This window comes from Centropristis striata, chromosome 10 (assembly GCF_030273125.1).
Source record: "Centropristis striata isolate RG_2023a ecotype Rhode Island chromosome 10, C.striata_1.0, whole genome shotgun sequence".
NCBI classification, from domain to species: domain Eukaryota; kingdom Metazoa; phylum Chordata; class Actinopteri; order Perciformes; family Serranidae; genus Centropristis; species Centropristis striata.
The window spans coordinates 19,498,923-19,522,821 of record NC_081526.1 but is presented as its reverse complement, the minus strand read 5'-3'; the positions used below and the strand labels follow the sequence as shown (position 1 = coordinate 19,522,821).

Genomic DNA, 23,899 nt, shown 5'->3' with positions numbered 1-23,899 from the left:
GACCATAAGCTGCTTTAAGCCCTCTGTCTCTCTGTCCTCTGTGTGTGTGTGTGTGTGTGTCTGTGTCTGTGTCTGTGTGTGTCTGTGTGTGGACTTGACTTTGTGTCTACTCCACAAAAGGGCATCAAGATGATGACTATCTACCATGGATTTATAGTTTTGTTGCATCAATTAACCGCCACAATTCCTTCCGAACAATAAATGAAACTATATCTTTATATCTTCATATTAATTAATTCCGCCCCTGCAGAAGAGTCTCGTCCTTGCAGTGCACCTCTGATTGAATATTCATTTTGTTCTCTATTATCTTGATTAAAGCTTCAAAGTTTGTCCACACAACTGAACCAGCTCCTGTTTTGCACCTGCTGCAATTCATCCAGATTTCAGATTTTACTTTCTTTGTTTTTTTTCCTCCCGAAACCTTGATTATAAGTGCAAATCATTTATAAACTGTACAATACAATAACAACACAATGTCACCCAGCACAGGTTATGTGCAGGGTGAAAAAAATAAGAGGTGTATTTCATCAACTTTTCTGATGTCTGAAGGCACACAAGAAATCTCATGATTGAATGCTTAAGTCAGGATAGGCTAACATTTAAGCATATTGTAATTCAAGTCTGAGAGAAAACTAGAAGAAAAGAGAGAAAACAACTTCAATACTTCCTCTTGTTTTAGAAAACCTCGCCTGTGACAGGATATTTACATCCCTTCAGATGGTCCCCTTTTACCTTATTGATCTTTTCATTGTCATTATCAGTCAAGCAGAGACAGTTTGTATGATAAACCAAAACTTTAAGTCGTGCTAATTTGCCAAAGATTTGCACAAAAGCAGTCTATTGGTGGGTGTCTATGTCTGAGGATTACAGAGGCTACATGAATGCAGGACCTATGAAATGTAGCTTTTCTGCATTCTACTATATACCTATTGCATACATGGTGATGATGAGGTCAGAATGATATAAAATATTGTTCATGCCTTGAATGAAAAAACACTGCTCCTTTAATATTGAAGTATCTCTGTGAGCGCTTTATCCTGTCATGATCATGTTTGTATATTTAATCTATTTCAGTCTTTCTCTCTCATCCTTTCTTCTGTTCTCAACTTCTTCCCTCCTGGCCTTCTTAGTGTTTTATCAAGTCTTCTAACCTTTTTAGGTTTTCTAAATCCAACAACTCTCTCCTGGTTCTTCTGTCACAGGTTGCTGTCAGCGGTGTTGCGGACGTCAGAGGTGGAGTCGAGGGCGACGAGAGCGAGCCTGACGGAGCTGCTAAGCCCACAGATGGGAAAGGACATCATGTGGTTCCTCAGACGTTGGGCCAAGACGTACCTGCTGGTGGACGAGAAGCTCTACGAGCAGGTAAGAGGCTCCTCATGTAGCTGACATACATCTGTGTAAGCTTCATCAGTCACTATTAATATCTTTTCCACATCACAGCAACAAACCAGATGTTTCTCCTCCATTCTCCCCTCAGATCAGCATCCCCCTGAGCACAGCGTTCGGTGCAGACACGGAGGGGGCCCAGTGGATTGTGGGATATCTCCTGGAGAAGGTGATCAACAACCTGTCGGTGTGGAGCTCAGAGGCCGAGCTGGCAAACGACACGGTGGAGCTGCTGGTGACGCTGGTGGAGAAGAGGGAGAGGTGAGGAAACGGTGGATCGATGAGTAAAATCAACAGGAACTTTATAATCAGTCAACTGAATATTTTAAAGGATAAAAGCCTCTTAAATGTGAATATTTTTTGTTTTTTTAATGATGGTCAAACAAAACAAAAGTTAATCAGTTTACAAACAATCCAAACACCATTTGAAGAGTATACATTTAGGAAATTGTCATTTTTCAAAATATATTAACATTTTCAGATCAAATGATTAATGTTGAGGTCAAGAAAGTCTAACTTTTATTTGGTAAATGTCAAGGTTTAAAATAAACTTTGATCCTACTTTTACCATCCATGCTTCTGATAGCATTCCTGTTTTTTTTTTTTTAAACCTAAATCCACTGAATCGTTTGAAGCATCTTTGCTCCTTTGACATTAGAAATAACTGTTTATAGGTCTGCTTTTCATCTAGATGTTTGGTAAATGAAAATGCTGTATTAGAATATAGATTGTGTTGTTTTTAAGAAACATCTTTCCTTTAAGTCAAAAGAAAACAAACAGAAATATGACAAATTGGATTTAGCAAGTATTCATATAAAATACTTGTTTGTTGTGGGTAAAAAGGTTTAAAATCGGTGGGATTTTTTGGTAAAATCATCTTTAAGTGCAGATGTTTTTTCAGATTTGTGGGTTGTCCCATCAAATCCTTTCACAGCACTGACTCTGACCTAATCTCTGCCTCCTCCCTCTCCGTGTGTTCAGAGCGAACATCGTGGTTCAGTGTGAGAGCTGGTGGAACCTGGCTAAGCAGTTTGCAAGCCGCAGCCCGCCACTCCACCTGCTGTCCAGCTCTGTGCAGAGGACCCTGATGAAAGCTCTCGTCCTGGGAGGCTTCGCTCACATGGACTCTGACGCCAAACAGCAATACTGGGCCGAGGTAACGTGTGTGTGTGTGTCTGAACATTAAAGGGATCAGAGATGGAACGGTTCGTTTAATTATAAGATTAATCAAATAATGAACCTGAACCTAAGTGCACTTGTTATATAAATACAGGTATTTATCAATATCTGTGTATATGTTGTCTAATAAATGCTGATATAAAACATGTTTTTACACAACAAATAATGAAGAAACGACACTTGAGTGATTTTATAAATTATGTATTTATTTTTATTCAAGTTTATTTAAATTACCAGCAATTGATTGACACCGAACATGCAGTACTGATGTTTATTTGGCTATTTATTCTATTTCTATTTATTCTCTATTTTATCAGTTATCATATCCATTAGAAATCGGTACACAATCCACATGAAAAAGGGTTTAATTTCATTCCAGCTCAAAAATTCAAGATGTTGGCCACCGTATAGCTTATCTGTAAATTTCTCCCCTCCAAAACTTTGACCTGACAATGAATAAAAGATAACTCTGACATTAAATCTCCACCGGAGCCCTTTTTAAAAAGACACAAGTCTTGTTCGGAGTTAAAGAGCTCTGCAGACTCCAGTTGGTGGAGGTGGAGGTGGAGGTGGAGGTGGTGGTGGTGGAGGTGGTGGAGGAGGAGGAGGAGGAGGAGGAGGAGGAGGAGGTGGTGGTGGTGGTGGTGGTGGTGGTGGTGGTGGTGGAGGAGGTGGTAGTTGATAATATTCTCCCGTTGAGTCTTTCTCCCGTGTGTATAACATGATCCTTTTTGTGATCCTGGAGGCCTTTTGTCTTAATAGGCTGACAGTAGTAAATGGGGGTGCAAAGCCACAATGACTCCAGAGTAATTATGTTGGTGGGGGGGTATAACGAGTGAGACGGCAGCTGTCGGCTCCTGCAGCTGCTTTGTCTGAACTTGGACAGCTCTGCTGGAGGAGGAAGAGGAGATGGACCCAACAACTGATCAAACACTCTGTTGTTACATCTCCACATTCCTCCCTCTTTAATTACATGCACCGAGAAATCACTTTTATCCTCAAGTAATTCGGCTTTATTTTGATACATACAGCATGTCATAACATCAGAAGTTCCAGTCTGGTTGGCTGCAGGTCTGTGCAAAGACTGTAATATTTCAAATATAAAAATTGCTTCTTAAAATTATGGCCATTATGTCTTTTCCGCAGTGGTGGCAGAAGTGCTTGACTCCTTTTAATTAGGTAAAAGTAGAAATACCATACCATGAAAATGTACTAATACAAGTAAATGCCTGAATTTAATTTGTTTTTTACTGCAGTTAAAGCACAAAAGTATTTTCAGCCAAATGTACTAAAAAATAAAGTAATCATTATGCACGATGTGCATAAGTTTTTTCACAGTAATGACAAAGGGTGGGGGGATTTTTCTAGACCAACCAACAGAGTAAGCTATAGAACTGCAGGTCGCCACAAAAAACAGAAAATGGTCCCAATAAATGTGTGAATAAGCTGCAAAATAAACCACAAGCAACACCAAGTTTCTAAGAATCCTGAACAAGAACTGGTTCAAGGAACAGAGCTAATTTAATGTGAAATTTAGACTCCATTTTGATCTGTTAATTGACCTGAGGCTTCCTGTCTGTCTGCGTCCAGGTGCTTCACCCTCTGCAGCAGCGTTTCCTGAATCTCATCAACCAGGAGAATTTTGCTCAGATCAGCCAGGAGGAGGCCGTCAAACAGGAGATCGTCGCTACGTTAGAGGCGCTGTGCGGCATCGCCGAGGCGACGCAGATCGACAACGTGGCCTCACTCTTCTCTTTTCTCATGGACTTCCTCTCCAGCTGCATCGGCCTCATGGAGGTAAGAACAGAATCAAAGTCAAGGAAAGCTAGTTAGTATGTTGTTGCTCCTGTGGCGCTTTTGATTGAATCCACTGAATCTAACTCAAAAGACAAAGTCAAAAACTCTCTTTACGGTTCAAATGAATCTTAAAATGAATATGATGGCATAGGTCTTTAAACATTGGTCTATGTCTAAATGTTTATGAAGAGAAAAGTTGTAAATTCAAATTTCATCCGACTTGTTTTTGTTGTCCAGGTTTACAGCAACACGCCGGAGACAATCAACCTCATCATTGAGGTTTTTGTCGAAGTGGCTCACAAGCAGATCTGTTACCTGGGAGAGGTGAGTGACTTTTACCTGCAGATAATATTTTACACTTGATTTGCTACAACCAGAGCAGCTGGTACTGTAAACAAAGTTTCAGCCATATGTTGTTCCCTGCCTTTGTTAGTCTTTTCATTATCTGTTTTGTATTTAATGGTCTATATTTGTCTGAGATGTTAACTGTCACTTCCTGTCTCCTCGTCCAGACGAAGTCCATGAAGCTGTACGAGGCGTGTCTGACGCTGCTGCAGGTTTACTCCAAAAACAACCAGACCAGGAAACGAGGCGACGCCACGGCAGAGGAGGACCAGTACCAGGACCTGCTGCTCATCATGGAGCTGCTAACAAACCTGCTCTCCAAAGAGTTCATCGATTTCAGCGACACCGGTGAGTCAGCTGCACCTTTCTGTCCTTAAGTAACTACCACACCACAAGCAGAGTCTGTTGCCTGTTCTCAGCAGGTTTTTCCACAGTTAAAAACACCACAATATGCACTTATTTTGGTGAAAAGCGTTTCTTGAGATTTCATTTTTCCAAACTGCTGTGTGTGTTTCAGATGAGGTGTTTCGAAATCAAGACCAGGGAACGCCGGCGTCCAATCGGACGGTATCAGCTGCCGACGTGGTTCTTTATGGCGTCAACATTGTTCTCCCTCTCATGTCTCAGGACCTGCTCAAGGTAAACATGGATGTTTGTTTTTGTTGTTTCTTTTTATTAAGTCTTCAATCCAGGTGACACATTTCTGTATCTGTTAATCTGTTTTCTGAGCTCCTGCTGATCATTTCGTTGTTGTTTTTTTTTCCAGTTCCCCTCCCTGTGTAACCAGTACTACAAACTCATCACCTTCATCTGTGAGATCTTTCCAGAAAAGATCCCACAGCTGCCTGAAGACCTCTTCAAAAGCCTCATGTTCTCCCTGGAGCTGGGAATGACCTCGTATCCTCCCTCTGCCTCTGCCAAATTAATGTCGCAGTATTAATTTATATGGTTTATTTAGGACGATTTATGATTTTATTTAGTAGCTTTTATGGCTGGGTATTGAGCCTCAATATCTTTTTAGTACCGATCAAAATGTGGCCACAGATCAGACTATTAAAAACTGCCCAGTCACACAAAGGTTGGCATTAAAAGTTTGCTCAGATTCTTGCTCTTCTTTGCTTGAATTCTGATCAGGCAGTTTCTGACAATGTGACTTTTATTAAATAAAAAATAAAGTAATTTCACACCGTAAAGTTACGGGTGCTTGGACGTAGATATTTTAGCCGTGATCTCAAATTATGGCTGCAGCAGAGAAGAGACTTGCCTTCTGATTATAATTTGGTAGATTTCTGGTGATCTGTGTTTCACACTTGTCATATATTTCTCCTCTTGCTTCCATCTGGAGCTGCCAGTTTGTGCAGTACAGCTGTGGAAGTAAAAAAAACAAATCACTGTGTAGTTTCTGCTCCTTAATGTCGGTGTTCAGGATGAGTTCAGAGATCAGCCAGCTGTGTTTGGAGGCGTTGTCTCCTCTGGCGGAGCAGTGCGCCAAAAACCAGGAGAAGGACACGCCTCTCTTCATCGCCACCCGTCACTTCCTCAAGGTACAGCACACGCACTCACCACAATAAAACATGTTAATGTAATCATACAGTCCAGTAAACAAGTCCCATTTGAACATATTAATTTAGATATTTAAAACGACAGTTTCTAGGACCAAGAAAGCTGATTACATCCTGTTCTGAAGTCGACCTTCTATTGGTTTATAAAGCTCTGAATGGTTTGATGTGTATATCCATTTCTGATCTTCTGCTTTTTTTTAATAATAATTCTCCTCCTTCTGTGCCTCAGTTGGTGTTTGACATGCTGGTCCTGCAAAAACACAACACAGAGATGACGGTGGCAGCAGGTGAAGCTCTCTACACACTCGTGTGCCTGCATCAGGTGAGTAAATAACTGCTTACAAATCGATAGCATCCGGGTGTTGTCGTCTCCGAAAATATATAATTATCACACTTTTTTTTATTTTTTTAAAGGGGAAAAAGTAGATAGGAAAGTACATTTTACATTAGGGGAATTCATACAAAGTTAAATACAAAATAATAACATCAATGTGTCACATTTATCAATAAATGAATGCCTTCATATGTTTTTGTTTCCATATTATTTTGGCCACATTTAAAGGCAAATTTATTAATTCACTGGGTCATTTATTTATTTAAAAAAAAAAATTGTTTTTATTTTGGCAGCTTCCGGCCTCCGAAACTTCAGCTTGTGTCACATATCGGCTGATAATTTTGCTGTATTTTTTTAAACTTTTGACACTAAATTTGTCTGTTTCTCTTGTCAGGTGGAGTACTCAGAGCTGGTGGAGACCCTCCTCTCCTCGCAAAGGGACGCCGTCATCTACCAGCGGCTGGCAGACGCCTTCAACAAGCTGACGGCGAGCAGCACGCCGCCCACCATGGACCGCAAGCAGAAGGTCGCCTTCCTCAAGAGCCTAGAGGAGTTTGTGGCCAACGTGGGCGGCCTGCTCTGTGTGAAATAACCACTGGAAACCGACTCCGCCTCTGGTCATAGTTTCTTTTACTTTTTTATTTTTCTTTGGAAAAGCAACCAATCAAAAAACGCTTCATCCCTAAGAACTAAAACAGGTAGACGAGGCAGCTGGAAGCCTCTCTGTCTCTCTACCTGCTGAGGGATACATCTCATGCCTGAATGTTTACCTAGTTTTCACCTCCTCGGATTTCCCTCCTGAAGCCCCGCCCCTTTACCCCAGCATGATTGACAGTTGATGATGATGATGTGGTAAACATGGAGACTGAACTGCAGAGCAGATGGACTCAGTCTGAGGATCCCTGGAGCCACGTTGGCCGACATGACGGATCGATGACGATCATGACAGCGGGAGGAGGCGGAGCATCAGCAGCTGATGATGATGATGACATCACCTCCTTTACCTGGAGGCTACACACACACACACACACACACACACACACGGACATACGCACAGAGTGACATTGAGAGAAGTTGCTGTTATTTAAAAACTGAAGGAGTCATTTTTTTTTCCAGTTTGACGTTTTTGTAGTTGAAATATTAGAGGGGCCATTATGTTTCAAGAATGCCATGGCGCGCGCACACACACACACACACACACACACACACACACACACACACACACACACACATTATTTTAACACCAAGCACACACATGCCGCCAGCATCCTTCCCAGAGTGCCTTTGTTTTGTTGATTGTTCTGTGTGTGCGCGTTTTTTTGTCATGCATTAACTGACAAACTGTGCCTGCCATTCGCTAAAAACACAGCGGATGCACACACACACACACATACACGCACACAAAAAATAAAAACGCACATGCACACACCTGAATTGTTGCAATGATAACAAAGGTATGGCCGGCCCGGCTGTCTTTGGGGTTTGCTGAACCACAACGGCACAGGAGGGCATTCTGTTTGTTTGTTTGTTTGACGGAAAACCAAAATCAGATTCACTAAAAGGGTGTAAATATATAAATATAATGTTTTCAAACCAGAAATCACAACAAATGTTTAAAAAAACATGACTGAAATGTTTTTATATGCCAGACGGCAGGAAGAGTTCAGCATTGTATGAACTCACACAGACTCTCTCGGTTTTGACCTTTTTGCAGTTTGATATTTTTTCTCTATTTGGATTGTAGTATTATGTCGCGGACACATGACGAAGGCTCGGTGGAAGGATTGGGGCCTCTAAACGTTCAGCAGATAATAATTTCAGTAGTATTTTTCTACAGCAGCACATCCACCATTATCACTCTTCAACACACACACTGGATTGAAGCAGAGACTGTTTGAGCTGACGGACAGCAATAACAAACCAAATAAAAAGGAGCAGAGCCACTCGTTGAAGCATTATGTCGGAGACCTCCTTGTTCAGAGCACTATCCTGGTTATTGTAGAACGGCTGTTTTGTTAATGAAGTGTAAAAGTGTACATAAACTTATTGTATAAAATGTTTTCGCCTCTGCAGTTTCCTTCACACGTGTCCTGTCTGGGTTTTTTTTCCTTTTTTAATAAGAAATAAAGTTATTGATTGTACTTTTTATCACCTCATCAATATTTTGTCTTGCAGCTACAGCGAGTCGGCAGCTGCTAGTCAAGACTGAAACATCTGGAGGTAAAATCTCTGTAAACTGCCCATTCAGCCACTTCTTTGATGTTCAATCCTTAAAATGAGAGGTCAGCCATCAATATAGAATAATGTTAAAAAGGAATTTAAACTCCAAATAATAATTTTATTTGTATAGCACCTTTTAAAAAGAACAGCACAATTTCACCTGTTCCAATACCACATTGTTAATGTTTATGAATTCCCTGCCATTTACCTGCCAATTCTAAAAGTTAATGAGGTAATTGCTGTAATTTATCCAGAAATATCTTTCTAAAACAGCAAAGAATATCCTTTATCTCTGTGCTTCAATAGAACATTATTGGCTTTTTAAATTTTGTAATATTAGATCATTTTGGCTGGTTTAAATTGGATAAATCTTGGAAAGGGCGTGTTTGTTTTTCCCTTAGAAATGTAGCCTAATTTTACGTAATACAACTAAAATTAAAGAAGAAAGGCTGGGACCCTTTAAAAGAAACCAATAACAAAATGTGATATTTTGCAAATCCTTTATGTAATGCTCATACTGCAAAACTTATTTTTATACTTGAGAAAATGTACTTTCAACCACTAAGGAATAATATTAATATAGTCCTTTTAAAAGTTTTAAATATACATTTGGCGTAAAGATAATTATTTAAATAGTTTTAAAAGGGCATTTATCCTCTTACCATTCCAGGTCCTTATTTTTTATATTTTTAGAATTGGGGGTTGTGGTAAGTGGCTGTTTAGGCGAAGATAGCAGGTCAACAATAAATGCATAGAAGTGGTGAACAACACCTGAAAGCTGTGAATGTGAAGATTAATTTGAGATACAGCTCAGCACTGTGTGTCAAGTTGTTCTGGTCAAAAATATCTAGTAAAAATGACTTAATTTATTATTTATTTATTTAAACCTATTAAGGTGTATAAGGGGTTCATAACATTATTATATTCCCCATTGAAGTCCATTTCCATGTTCAACTATGTCCCATAAGTTGTTGCAGTTGCAATTATGGCCATTTGTTACACACATTTGGTGCTGAATTATGCAATTTTATTCACATCGAGAACGGATAAAAATGGTCAAAAAACCCTCCGGAATATTGCATCAATATGCCAAGACCTTTGGAACAACATATAAGAATCTGTGCTGTTATTTGTGTTCAAAAACTTTGGTTTTAACCTTACAGTCAATATACCTAGGAAAGCTGCACATCTTCTGAAAGCTCTAGGTCTCTAGTTTATGGTTGTAAAGTTTCATGAGGCTGTGATTATCTTAGAGGTCACAGCAGCTCATTTTATACAGTGAGGTTGAGACTCAAGAAATGCCCTCACTGCAATGAACTGGCTACTACTGATAACTAACATAATCCCACATAAAGAAAACTGGGCTCATTGAATCCACAGGTGTCTCAGCTTTCCAGTGATAACCAGTTCATGTAATTCAAAGCCTGTTTAGAGACCTCAGTATGCACAAATTTGTACTACATGAGAAAAACTTGAGGTTTTTGCCTGAAATCGCATGTTATCTGTATAAAGCCATGTATGTAAAGAGAAGACTTCGATGTACAGAGAGAGCCTATTTTCATTGAGATCACATGACGTCAGAGATCACATGATCGCTTTGAAACTCACTATGAAACATTAAAAAATAGCATAACTTTGCAGCGTTATTTCGACCGTTTCCCGCACTTATATAGATTCTATAGGTCTATAGATTCCTTAGATCTTCTAGTTTCGTATGATACTCGGATCTCCAGTAAATTCCTAAAATTGAGCCTGCTAATTTTAATAATAAGATGGTTAAAAAAAAAGTGACGGCCCGCCTGAAGGCCACCAAGGGGCTAAAACTATGAAAAGTGGAAAATAATATATAGTCCCTTTGCAGATCTTTATGCTTTTAAGAAGGGACATTTTGTCCTCCAAGATGAATGTCCCCTGAATATCTTTTAATGGTTATTTGGTTTCTGTTTTGGTTATTATGGCTTGTTTATTAACTATCATTTTGAAAACCTGCCCCACTCAGATATTTCTGATTTATACACTGCAGTTGCACATGATTACCAAATTATTCTTCCACATCCCATTACAGTAGATAACGCTGCCTCTTGAACTACAATTATACCGTTTATTTTTCACAGTTGTAGGGGGTGCACCGTTCCTGGAAGTACTGCAATACCAGGTCGATGCGTGGAGTGGACGGAGCAAGCCCCTATTCCATCTCCCTGTTCCAAAAATCAATTTAATATATGGTCCCCGGGTAGGGGACGTATCAGATATTAAACTGATAAGAACAGATACTACACTTGATCTTAGCCAAAAGGCCGAGAAGCGATACCTAGTAACGTCTGAAGGGAGAAAGTCATTCACTGCACAGTCAGTCTCACTCACGGTTTGAATATTTGTCTCACTAACAACAAAATATATCGAGTGGTAATAAAGATTACCACATAGACAGATGCGTACAAGCGCTGAAAACGGCGTAAAATGTTTAATTTTAAAGAAATAACGTCAATTTTAAGAGCAGCGACGGCGCGCCTCTTGGTCATGTGACACATTTAGTCCAATAGGAAACGCGAGAGTTATTTAGTCCAATAGGAAACGCGAGAGTAACCTTCTAATTCAGGGGTTGTCTTATTTACTGTCAAAAGACAAAAACTACAACCTATAGTTTATCTGAACCTGATGTAATATGAATTAGAAATGTAAAAAAGAAGAAATTAATGAAAAAAAGTAATGTTTGATGTGTTAACTGGCGGACAGATGACAAACTCAGCGCTGGCGAACTCCAGTGGACAACAATGTAAACTGCACTCTGCTGTGCTGTGTCTCCCACTGCAGCTGTCTGGATACAACCTACACTTATTAGGGCCACGGGGCAATCGCACCTAGCACTGGCCTCTACATCAATAGCTGTAGGGGCCATAGACATAGTCTATGGTTGGGGCCCATTGTACTATTGTTATACTGTGGATTTTTTCTTCTTCCTCTTCCGGACACAATTTCGTCCCGCTAGTCTAGGACACGAGGACAAATTATATATCAAAACGTGCGGTTTTGGATAGGTGTGCTATTACTTTTCTCTACGGAATACGAAAGTTGCGGGAAAACTGCGCAAAATTTTGCATAGAAGTGAATGACGGCCGAAAAAAATGAGCGAAAAAGAACAATAATTGGAGATTTTAAAACGTCTACTTCTCTGGCATAATAATACTAAGAGGGTTTTTTTTGTTTATATTCAAATTCCAACGCCTCTACTGTCTGACAACTCCCAGATCTTTACATTTCATTATTCTGGTTTGAACCAGTTATTACAGTTCTGTTCTGAACAAAAGGTCATACTGTGGCTTCTTTAGTAAAACAGAACACTTATATTACAAGTAACATAAAAGATACTACATAATCTTTATATAACGAACAGTGTTGATAATACCTTGGGAATCGATGAAGAGGTGGTAAGTTAGACCAATACGGTTAAAAAATGACTGCACTGGAATATACACTTCTCCTTTTAGATGGTGCAGGAGATGCAAAAATACATTATTAGCATTAATAAAGATGTCATTGATACATAGTAAATCTATTTGCGGATTATTATTTTTTGTTTTACTGTTTCATTTGCTTCCGATGTTTAATTTTGTGATGATTGATGGTTAACGTAGGCCTATGTAATGTATGTGCCTTTATTAACCAAACCCCTACATTAGTCAATTTAAGGTCAAATTTAGGTTTAATCTACTTCCACTGATAAATCTGAAGAGTTTTTCTTACAGATGGAAAATGTTCATGTTGTCTGTTTATCGGCTGGTTGAAATTATATAAGTAAACCACTTTGTTAGTTGGCGAAACGTAGTATTTTTGACCCTCTTCAGTATCCGTAGTTATTGAATCTACGTCATTGTCTTGCGACTCTTCTCTTCCATACTTTTCACGTGTTGACAACAGCAGGCTTCTCCCTCTGATTAGGTATGTTTACTTCTGTACTACATTTGCAATTGTCTGCCATTTGTGCGCGATAACAAATGGATACATTAGGGAAGTTAAAACTATTTAATTGGCAGCTTATTGACAGAAAAACAGACCACAGTCATTGTTGTCATTCATTCATCAGCAGGTGTGAAAGGATCTTAGATCATCTACCTCAGGAAAAGTAGCTGTACCACCGTGTAGAACTACCCTGTTACAAGTTAAAGTCATGCATTCAAGTAAAAGTGCATGGATTAAAACGTACCAAAAGTAAAATTAATCATTATACAGAATCTATATATTGTATAGTATGATACTTATTGATGCATTTATGTGTTTACTTTAATGTTGCAGCTGCTAAATGTGGGGCTGATTTAGGTTGCTTTATGTTTGAAACATGTTTGTAAATGGGCAGTGATGTCCTCTTAATGTGTAAAGTACACAAGAAATGTGTCGTTTTAATTTGTCACTCTTCTGTAGAATGCTGCCACAAAACTTTTTGTTGTTGCTGTATATAGCACAACAACATCTCATTTAAAGTGAGTATATGCTGTATGTACTGTATACAAATATTTAATTCACCAGTGGCAAGGTGCTGAAAAAGCTTGGAAATGCACAAATAGAAGAACTTCCAGGCTCCAAAGCAGTGAAAAAAAGTCAATATACCAATAAAGGTTGCAATAAAAAGCCTTTATTCTTGTGGCCAAATCTGTCTTTTTTTAATCATAAGAGAGTCAACATGTTTCGAAGTCTTCTTCCGGATTCCTGTTAGTTTGATGCCCTGACAAAGACCTACAGCTAAAGGCGTTTTTTTGTGTCCTACCTCATTGGTATTGACTGTTTTCACGGCTGTGGACGCCTTCCTGTTTCTCCTGCATTTTTCCTGCTTTTCCAAGAGCACCCAGATTTAGGTTGTTTTATATTTTAACAATGTGTGTAAATGGGCAGGCAAGTCATCTTTATGTGTTAGTTACATTTAACATAATTCAATATGAACTTTTGTGCGGGGCTTTTGTTACTCTGACAGTTATCTTCCACTTGTTATATGTGTGGTGGGAATGTCCAGAAATACAGTAATATAATGTACTGTACACTGAGTACTAACATCACTATTTAGATTTTATGCAACTATATACGCCATGCACTTCTCAGAGGTAAATATAGCACTCCCAACTCGAGACATTTTTGGGGGGTAATGTCAACTATCTACTACATCCAGTGGTGAAATGAAACTCTAATGTACTAAATATAGTTCTTGTACTTTACTTGAGTATATCTAATTTGTACATCTTTATTGATATACATTTTCATGTGGTGAATGAATGCAAAAACACATGAAAAGTACATTTTTCAATGCACTAAACTGAAACTCAAATGTTAAGAAAAAAAGTATAAAACTAAATCAATAATTTATTTTGTACTCATTTTTTTAAATAAACATTCCATGTCATCGCTTATTGATTCTGATAATTATCTGTCTTTTATGAAGTCACCCACCAGCTCAGTTCCTATTTTCAGGCTTTTGGATCCTTTCACGTCAGCTGTTCCTCTGCTTTGTCAGCCATGAGTGACAGTGACGACGACGTCCCGGCACTGTCCGCTCACACCCTGGCCGCCCTGCAGGAGTTTTACAATGAGACCGAGGCTCAGAGCAAACCGTCAGACCAGTTCGCTGTGGGAGCAGTGGAGGAGGACTGGGTGAGTTCACTGAAGGTTCCTACGGGTGCTGGAAATCCTTGAAAACACGTGTATCTCATTGAAAATGTGCTTTTTCCCCAAGGTTTGTAAAGAGAAACTGACTTACTGAAGTTAGAGAAACCTTGTTCACATTTTCAACTTCAACTTTTTGGCTTTAATTTAACTTAGATAATCAGTGAGAGATTAATAAGTAACATCTTTTAAAATTCAATTTAATTAATCAACTGATTGTTTCACAAATGATTTGACTAACAGAAATCTAATCACCAACCATTTAGATTATTGATTACAGCCTTTCATCATGCATGTAATGTCATTTCTTTGACATTGAATTGGCATATTTATTAAGAAAAAAAATGTCTGACTGTGTAGGCTACTATTATAACCCTTAATAAAGTTACTTAGAAATAGTTGAAATAAACAGATTTACTCACAAGGGATGTATTCATAAAATAAACTTGTTTTTAACTTTAAAATATCATGAATGGCATCAGATTAATGATCCACCATTGGTTTAAGTGTGAATGCTACTTTTATATGTTTATTTCAGCTTGGCATTAGCAAACTAAAGTAAAAATGTTGTTTGTGAATGCAACACTGAAGTTAATTGAAATATTTATTAAGTAATTGACTGTAATTTTCTGCAGCGGATGAGTCAGTTCTGGTACAGTGACGAGACGGCGACTCAGTTAGCAGAGGAGGTTGTACGTGAAGCTGGAGAGGGAGGCAGGTAAAAACTACACACAAACTTTTTTGATTGGTTCTTTATGTGTTCTCAATTAAGGGTTACTAGATTACAATATCAGGAAATAGGACAATTTTTGCTTTTTGCTCCTTGTTAATTACTACGGCCTGAAAAAAAACAAAAAACAGTTTTTTATGCATATATTTTTTTAATCAGGGTTCACATGAGTGCTGCAAATCCTTAAAAAACACTTTTTGAGTATGTGCTGTATGTAACGTATATAAATATTTAATTAACTCAGCGGTAAAGTGCTGGATAAGCTTTGAAAAACAGAAGAGAAGACAAACAGAAGAGCTTCCAGGCTCCAGTAATAATAAAAGCTAATATCAACAAGGAAGGATGCAATAAAAAGCCTTTTTGTGGCCAGGCCATTTAAAAAAAAAAGAAAAAACATCATAAAAGGGCCAACATGTTTAAACCGCTTTAGGTCTTCTTCAGGATTCCTGTTTGCTTGGTGCCCTGACAAAGACCGACAGCTAAGGGCATTTTTTTGTATCCTTCATCGTTGGTATTGACTGTTTTCATGGCTGTGGAGCGTCTGGAAGCCTTCCTGTTTCTCCTGCTTCTTTTCCTGCTTTTTTCAAGAGCACCCGACACTTGATTGATCTATGAGCAACCAGCCACCTCTCTTTCCAGCAGCTTAAAAATGGTTTAAAAGTACTTGTTTATTGCCATTGAAAAAAGGTGTAGTATCTTAATTCCACAAGACACCAGAAATACATATGCAGGTACATTTTATCACAGGGTTTAAGCATTACTGCCTAATGTTAAAGTCCAAACAAACGAAGAAAACAAACTTTTTCCTGGAAGAAACAATCACAATAATCCAGTTTTCCAGTTTTGACTTCTTCTGTAGATGGATGGTGAGAAGTATTCAGAACCTTTTAGGCCATAAGGTGAACTATGAAACTAGAAAGTGATTTTCACTAAAATCTTATACTTTATTTATACCAATTTTGGTATCCCAAAAAGGGTGGAAAAGATTTAAAATGCCATTGTTCAACACACATATGGAAACTATGCACTATGATGTATATATATTTGGACATGATTTGTTATTTGTGTTATCTTTTTATATGCCAGTGTTTATTGAAATAAAATATTCAACTGTTTACTCATTTGCAATATATCGGACATTTTTATTTATATAATTTAGTGTCACTTTTCGGCATTTAAGTACTTATTTTGCTATTCACTCAGAAACATCCATGAATATAATATTTAGAACATTGCAAGAACATGTTAATAATGTAACAGTAAAAGGTGAATTATCATGGTATATCATCAGAACAAGGATTTCTATCATCTGTCATTATACTACTTTTGATCATGATCCAAACTAAAGTGACAAGATAAAATGGAAGTAATTGCCTTTTGCTTTGGTATGACACTACAATTTTTGGTAGGTCATACAATGGCAAAATGCAGTAACTGCCAAATCAGGGTCAAAGGTCAGGATTAATATGTACAAAGAATAATCTAATGTAAAGCTATAAAACTGCCATGTATCCAATGATCTGCCTGGAACTATTTTGGCTGGACAAGAAATCATTCAACAAGAAGTCATTCTTCTCAGGTCTGCACTCTGGGAAGTTATTGTTTTTGGCTTTGTAGGGCAGAATTCTCCACTACAAGTGCTTTCACTTGTTCCTGCTTTCAAAACTTAAGTAAAAAGTATGGTAAAGTATTATCACCACAAAGTATAAAAGTTTTACATTGTGCAGTAAAATGGTCAGTGTTTTACTATGATATCTGGTGACAAATGTGGAGGATTAAAAAGTACAATATTTACCTCTGAGATGTAGTGGAGTAGAAATATTAAGGTGTATAGAATAGAAAGATACTCAAGTAAAGTACAAGTACTCTGATTTTGTACCGAGTAAGTCAGGAACATGGAAAGAGGAACAAACCACAAACAGAAATTTAAGCTTCATCTCCAACATGCTTCTTGCAGAGTAATAATGTTGTCATGTTCCTTCTCCCTGCAGGATAGCTTGTGTGAGCGCGCCCAGTGTGTACCAGAAGCTGAAGCAGGGCGTGGTGGAAGGCTCAGACCGGGTGTCCGCCATCGTGTTGGAGTACGACCACCGATTCGCCTCCTACGGCGACGACTTCATCTTCTACGACTACAACGAGCCGCTGTCTCTCGCGGCCAACGTGTCTCCTCAGAGCTTCGACATCGTCCTCGCAGACCCACCGTACCTGTCCGAGGAGTGTCTGAGCAAAGTGGCCGAAACTGTCAAGTACCTGAGCAAAGGCAAAGTGCTGCTGTGTACAGGTGAGAGAACCATGTTGTTAATGGTCATATGTTAATGGTCATATTTCCAAAAATGAAAAAAAAGGTCATAGTGAAGTTTGTCTTAAACTCCCCAAAAAACGCACAATTTTTTTAAAAATGGTGTGTTGAAAAATGGAAGAAAAGAAAAGTTAAATGGAAGTGAAGTTTGTCTAAAACTGCCCCCAAAAAATGCTTTTTTGGCAGTTTTTTTAGTAGTACAAATAAAAATGCCATAGTACATAGTATGTCAAAAAACGATCAGAATGAAGTTTGTCCAAAAATATCAAAGAATAGCATATTGACCATGGTAATAGTAGTTTGTTCAAATATATATAGTCATAGTATAGATGGTCGACATTTTGTTTTTAAAAATGGTCTCAATGAAGTTTGTCCAAAAATCTAGAAAAGCATGCTGAGTATGGTAATAGTATAATTTACCAAATGTATAATCAGAAAGTCAGTAAATGGTGAAAGGGAATTTTGTCCCAAAAAACTGCCAGAAAATGCTCTAAGGTAGCATATTGATCATGGTAATAGTACAGTCTGTCCAAAAATATAAGTAAACCACCATATTATAACATGTCCAAAAATATATTAAAAACGCCATTTTATGAAAGACTAATTTATAAGTGAACAAAAAGTGTTACTGAAAAATAGTTGCTGTAAGATAATATTCAGAGGCTAATATACCAAAGTTTTGCTACAGATGGGCTCTAGTACTTCCTGTTTGGTCTTGTCTTTTTTTGTTTTGTTTTGTATTTTTGACATCAGATGTTCTGTCCCATTTCTCCTGCAGGAGCAATCATGGACAAACACGCTAAAGAACTTCTGGATGTAAAAATGTGCAGCTTCCTGCCGAAACACAACAGAAACTTGTCCAATGAGTTCCGCTGTTTTGTGAACTATCCGTCTCGTCTGCTGTGCTCGACCTGCTGAACCTCTACTGAGAGCAGAAAGACACAGACATTCACCAGCAGCAGCGGTTCTGTACTGATGAGGAACAAAGGAACCATCAAGTTACTACTACAAGCGAACTTTGGCTTGCGAAAAAACAAGTCTCAAGACTCAGAGACAGCTTGTTGATGAACAAATATTTGGTAACTTGCTGGATTTTATATGAAAACAATTAATGAAACTGAATGAATTTACTTAAATTTTGGTTAATCGATTCAGTTGGTAAAAAAGCAAATACTAAATATAGTGGTTTCCGCTTCTCCAATGTGTTTCATTAAATTTCTAATTGAATATATTTGGGTTTTGGACTTTTGATCAGACAAGTAGACTTTGTCTCTAATGGAAATTATGATGAACATGTTTTACAGACCTGTAATGATCTGATTATTTCATATCAATCAGTCAATTACAGATGAAATCCACCAGTTTAAGGGCACAGTCACATGCAGGAGAGTGACATACAGAAACCAGTTTGCAGGCTGTTGGAATGTATGATTGACCAAACAACTTTGCCAAAGCTGTACTTCACCAATAGGATTCTGCAAGTTTGCTTTCCCAACAAAGGCCGAGGTTTTATTTGCTCCTTCAAATAATAATAATAATAAGGCACATGTTTGCCAATATTAATTTTGCTCATGTGTGACAGTGCCCCCTACCCATCAAGATCAGTTTTGCCATCGTGTGCAGAACCACTCAGCCAGTCAAACAGCTAACGAGCTAACACTCTGCAAACTGTTGTGTCTTCTGTCAAGCTCTAGATAAATAACCCTGATGATGTCAGTGGTGTCAACAGGATAATCTCAGCTTTGTTTTTGAATACTACAAATTTGTAGTATAAAGTATGTCTGTATGTAAACGTGTGTATATATAACATCCTCCAACAAACAAAAAGCTGTCAAGTTGCATTATGGGAAATGTGGTTGTTTGTATGGGATATGCTACCAAAAAAAGACTACAAGTTATGGATTATCATTTACTGTGCCCCTTGAAGTGAAAATGTCTCGTCTGAAGCTGAAGCACTCTGGATGAGCAGTTCAAGACATGATGTGAATCAGCACAAGATGCAGTGTGTTAGTGGTGACACATTTTCTCTCTCCTTCCATGCAATATATAACTTAAAATCCCTTGAGAAATAAAATAAGTTAAACTGGTCTTTAAACCGCTCCCCTAATTGACACCCAAAGTGAACAGCAGAAAGAAATCAAGAAAAAAGGAAAGATAATAGTCTTTGTAGTAGACATGTTTATTTTCTTACCCTGTTAAAAGGGAGCAAAGGGAGCTCAGGCCGGATTCGAACCCGGCTCCGCCGCAGCAAGGCCTCAGCCTACATGGCAAGCGATCTACCAGTGTGAGCCACCGGGACGCCCCTACAAATGCAGTCATGTGCAATATTTGTTGTTTTGATTACAAGTTATTATTAAATTCTGTCAAAATAACACGATTGTAGTCTCGTTTGTCCTGGTGGTCAGAGAATCAGAAAAAAAGCAGAACTGTAGTTGTTTTAATACCAGTAGGTGGCAGCATTGATCAGGTTATTGATTAATAAAAAGGCACTTTATTATTTTGGTCATTACATGATTGCTTCAGATTTTCAATGCTTTGGTCCAGACAAATAAACACATTCTTGTTTATTTCTAGTGGTACAGGGTTTATACAAAATCTTTTGTAAAATGCTTAATTTCAACATAATTTAGTTTATTTGATCTGTGTTGTTGTTTGAACAGATAGTCATTTTCTTGCATTAATTCATAGCTAATTATTGCTTTGTTGAATACTCTCAAAATTAGCAACCATTCCTTAATCTAGATCAAAAACATACAAAGTTAATATGAAGAGTTGGTAATAATGAACAAAGGGACAACTTACAACCATTGCTGGGGTTATTCTGTGAACTTTTTTTCTCCAACTACATTTATAGTAATCATTTAAATATAATAATAAAATCCTTTAAGAGCCTGGAAATGTTGGGGTTTTGTTCCTTGAATGGGTTTGAATATACTCAAAGTTGTATGGACCCTGTGATATCTACACATGCAGATAGTTTGGTTTTATTTGTGCAGGTTTTGAGGTATCCAGCTCTGATTTCTGCCCTTGATTTCTCAAAATACAAGCAAATAAAAACAAACTTTCTGCATGACTACATACAAGATATACGTGAAATGTGTCTTCTGTATTTTGGCTGAACCAACTCTTCAAATGCCAAAGCAAACTTTAGAGTTGACTCTTGATTTTTAGGCTTAATACCTCCAGTCCTGCTCATGCAATAAGCAAAACAGGCAAATTAAAGCCAGGAATTAAAACTGGCTAAATAAAAAGTATTATTTAAGAGCAAAATTTACCCCCCAAAAACCCAAGTTCATTCTTCATGTGCTTCCTGATGAAAAAAATTGTATCCTTGCACAACTGTAGTAAAGACGTCATCAGATTTGGGTCCAAAGGGCGTCAAATTAAAGCCAAAAATGAAAGTGGGCCAAATAAAAAGCCTTATTTAAGAAAAAAATGTAAAAAATAAAATAAAATAAAATAAAAATGTGCATCCTGGTGAAAAATTGTTCGCAAATATGATCACAGATTTTCAGGAGCTTTGTACTGAAATGTTTATCTTCCAAATTTTGCAGATATGATCCCTCAAATTTTGTGTAAAGTGTCTAGAGAGAAACTGATCTGAAGCGCCACAGTCCTTTAGACTCTCTTCCCTGCAGAGACGAGCTGTCGGGCTTTGGGCTCCGCTCTCTCCACGCTCTGGTTGCTGTTCTGGACGTCCCTTTCCTTCTCCAGCAGCGGCACACAGGTGCATCCCACAGCGATTGAGACGTAGACCTCGTTGTACGAGTGGCGGCCGCCAATGCAGGAGCCTGCTCTCTTCAGGATAACGGAGGGGGCGTAGACCGGAGTGCTGCGGTAGAGGTCGCTCTCTGCACCGTACGGCCCGATCAGACAGCCTTTACACAGGCAGTACGCCTCAGGGATGTAGCGTGGGTATCTGGACGGGTCGTACGAGATCCTAAAAATATAATTCAACAGAATCAAGAGTTTATTCTCTAAGCTGCCTTTTGCTGCAAATGTAAAGCCAAGGTATTGAAACCATTTACCGTCAACGATTCGTCCAAACTACCAATCAAACCTCTGACATGTCAACTACATGCAAATTGTTGTCAGTTTACCCTTTTACTTTAGAAAATAATAATTGTTATTAATTGTCATTGACAATATATTTGTAATCCTGTCCCACTTCAACTACTAAAAATAGTTGTCAAAAAAACAAAAGGACCACTATTATTGTATTGTTAGATTTTCTCTTTTTGTTAAACTCATCTGCCTTCAGCCGTCACATAGTGTTTTTCCTCTAAAATTAGGACATTAATTCCATGAATACAACATTTTCTCGTTTTCTGCTGCTGCAATAACGAGGAAAACAAACAAACTGTACTTTTTGCTCACTGTTCTTCCTTGAGTAAAGGGACATGAGTTACATTCATATGTTTCCCATATCCAAATATGATAATACAAGTTAGTGTCTAGTTAGTGTCTGGTAAAAAACACACTTGCTCTAACATTACATGGATATTTTAGTACAACTGTAATAAGTAGTAAGTTTAAAAGTACTGCAATATTATCTTCTGTTTAATGCAAAGGTTTTGTAGATGATCTGTGATGTTTCTTTTGAATCTTTTGTAAAAAATTAAGATAGGCTGTGCTGGTGATACAAGCAACTCTAAATATTTCCAGTGTCTATAATGTACTTGTTTTGAGAGAGAAACCATTAAACATGCACTAAAACATACAATTTGCTAAAAACCTACCCCCACCCAATCTACAAAGCAAAATTCCAGTTGTTAGTATTTTTCAGGCACCGTTTGGGGTTACAAGATATTTTTATGTATAGGTTTGTGATTCATAAAGTGATCTGATCAGGAGGCTTTTCAAAGAGATCTGAAAGTGTTAGAATTACTGGCACAGTGCTGAATTTTACTGACAGTGAAAGTTCAAATATGCACACGAAGAAATAAACACCGGTAATAATATGGTTATAGTAATGATGATACAACCATACCTGCATCCACAGCTGAACAAGACATGACTTAATATCATGATTCATGCTTTGTTATTGTTCGTAATATAAACTGCAACATACTTATACATACGAATTATTGTTTTTCCATTTCAGTAATAAAACACTGATGTTGGTGTTTCGTGTTTGAATAAAATTCGTTTTTTTAATGCAAATCAATGAATGCAACGTGATTTTTATAATAGTCGCAAATTGCGATTTTAAACAATAGCATACATAATATTCAGTTTTTATGGTGCACCTGCTCTCACCTGTAGGCCCAGGGGGAGATGCTGAGCAGGTTGACCGGGAGGCGGGTCTTGCTGTCGGACCGCGCGGCTGTCGGGCACGTCAGGTTGAGTTTGTCCTGCGGTTCCAGCTGCAGGGCATGGTGGAAGGCGCTCATCACTCCCACCGAGAGACGCCCGAACATCTGCTCCAGGATCTCCTCCGGCAGGTCCAGGCAGGACCGGGTCCTGGTGGCCTTCTTTCGTATTCGAACCGCTCCGGCCGCCTGGCCTACCAGCAGCATCAGCAGCACGGCCAGGTGCGGCAGCAGGACGCGGATCCGACGCGGCATCTCAATTGGATGGCTTTCCCTATCACTGCTCACTTCTCTGTACGGTGTTGTGCCAAAACGCGTATATCCACTAAAAAAGTTTATTTTATCACAGGCACAGCCTTTCTTAGATGATTAAAAGCAAAATGATCAGTTGGCCGCCGTTGGCAACGCAGCTTTTGCAGTCAACAGGTCACTTTTCCGAAATGTTTGGAGTACGCGGCAGGCAAAAAGTCCACAGTCCTGGCTTGGAGACGGAGGCACAGGCGCGCCGCCAAGGGAACTGCGGAAACATGTTGGCGCAACACGTCCACAGCGTCGACAGGTGTAATGATTGCCTCAAAAATTAGAAATAATTACCGAGTTGAAAGTTTCACACCTGCTGACTTCGACGAGAAAAAATGCCACCAAGAGTATTTTCCTGCTGCTTTTCTGCACCGTTGTGTGCGTAAAATCCAAACAGGGACAGTGTGATCCGCCTGTCAGAGCGAGTATAAATCAAACTGAAGCAACGACAGAGAGAGACCCGCATTAAACAACCAGCTTCGCGATAAAGGAGCGTGCATGAGAGCTGCTCCTAACAGGAGTGAGAAGTCCAGACAGTGTTGGCTGAGAGCTGCTGCTGCTGCTCCTGGATCTTGGCTTCACACCAGAGTCTACTTCACTTAAAGATAAACTGGATCCAGAAAAGTCTTAATCACTTGTGTCTGCTCTGGTTTTGCAAAGAAACAAGGTCAAAACACAAATAGATACACATTTTCTTTCTTTTTTTCCACTTCAAAGCCACCATTCCTCCCTGTCACTTTGTAGGATTATGTCATGAACACGTGAGGCCAAAGCTTTAAATTATAT

General features: G+C 38.6%; 3 protein-coding genes and 1 non-coding gene across 6 annotated transcripts in view; 2 read left to right on the top strand and 2 right to left on the bottom strand.

Moving 5' to 3' along the window:
- xpo4 (exportin 4) overlaps positions 1–8,661 on the top strand; it is a 54,834-nt gene extending 46,173 nt beyond the window's left edge. The window contains exons 13-23 of the mRNA XM_059343255.1: positions 1,203–1,362; positions 1,478–1,647; positions 2,368–2,542; positions 4,156–4,362; positions 4,600–4,686; positions 4,875–5,055; positions 5,225–5,346; positions 5,474–5,604; positions 6,134–6,251; positions 6,499–6,591; positions 6,998–8,661. Of these exons, the coding sequence (XP_059199238.1) occupies positions 1,203–1,362; positions 1,478–1,647; positions 2,368–2,542; positions 4,156–4,362; positions 4,600–4,686; positions 4,875–5,055; positions 5,225–5,346; positions 5,474–5,604; positions 6,134–6,251; positions 6,499–6,591; positions 6,998–7,195 (1,642 nt within the window). The 3' untranslated portion in view covers positions 7,196–8,661. The remainder of the gene's footprint in view (positions 1–1,202; positions 1,363–1,477; positions 1,648–2,367; positions 2,543–4,155; positions 4,363–4,599; positions 4,687–4,874; positions 5,056–5,224; positions 5,347–5,473; positions 5,605–6,133; positions 6,252–6,498; positions 6,592–6,997) is intronic.
- Positions 8,662–10,941: 2,280 nt separating this feature from the next.
- On the bottom strand, positions 10,942–11,132 carry LOC131979698 (U2 spliceosomal RNA). Its single transcript, XR_009395131.1, has one exon. It is a non-coding gene; the product is annotated as a U2 spliceosomal RNA (small nuclear RNA).
- Positions 11,133–12,463: 1,331 nt separating this feature from the next.
- Positions 12,464–18,732, top strand: eef1akmt1 (EEF1A lysine methyltransferase 1). 3 transcript variants are annotated; one of them, XM_059343347.1, is made up of 6 exons: positions 12,809–12,910; positions 13,243–13,301; positions 14,281–14,460; positions 15,108–15,190; positions 17,194–17,483; positions 18,280–18,732. In XM_059343347.1, exons 3-6 carry the CDS (start codon positions 14,326–14,328, stop codon positions 18,417–18,419), a joined length of 648 nt encoding a protein of 215 aa, XP_059199330.1. In that variant the 5' UTR covers positions 12,809–12,910; positions 13,243–13,301; positions 14,281–14,325; the 3' UTR covers positions 18,420–18,732. The 3 variants fall into 3 exon arrangements, with proteins under 3 accessions (XP_059199328.1, XP_059199329.1, XP_059199330.1); XM_059343345.1 differs by lacking the exons at positions 12,809–12,910; positions 13,243–13,301 and adding an exon at positions 12,464–12,762; XM_059343346.1 differs by having other exon boundaries at positions 12,799–13,301.
- Positions 18,733–19,612: 880 nt separating this feature from the next.
- On the bottom strand, positions 19,613–23,711 carry il17d (interleukin 17d). Its single transcript, XM_059343348.1, has 2 exons — positions 22,761–23,711; positions 19,613–21,441 (listed from the first exon to the last, which is right to left on the bottom strand). The coding sequence occupies exons 1-2, from the start codon at positions 23,066–23,068 to the stop codon at positions 21,120–21,122; spliced, it is 630 nt and encodes a 209-aa protein (XP_059199331.1). The 5' UTR covers positions 23,069–23,711; the 3' UTR covers positions 19,613–21,119.
- Positions 23,712–23,899: the final 188 nt, after the last annotated feature.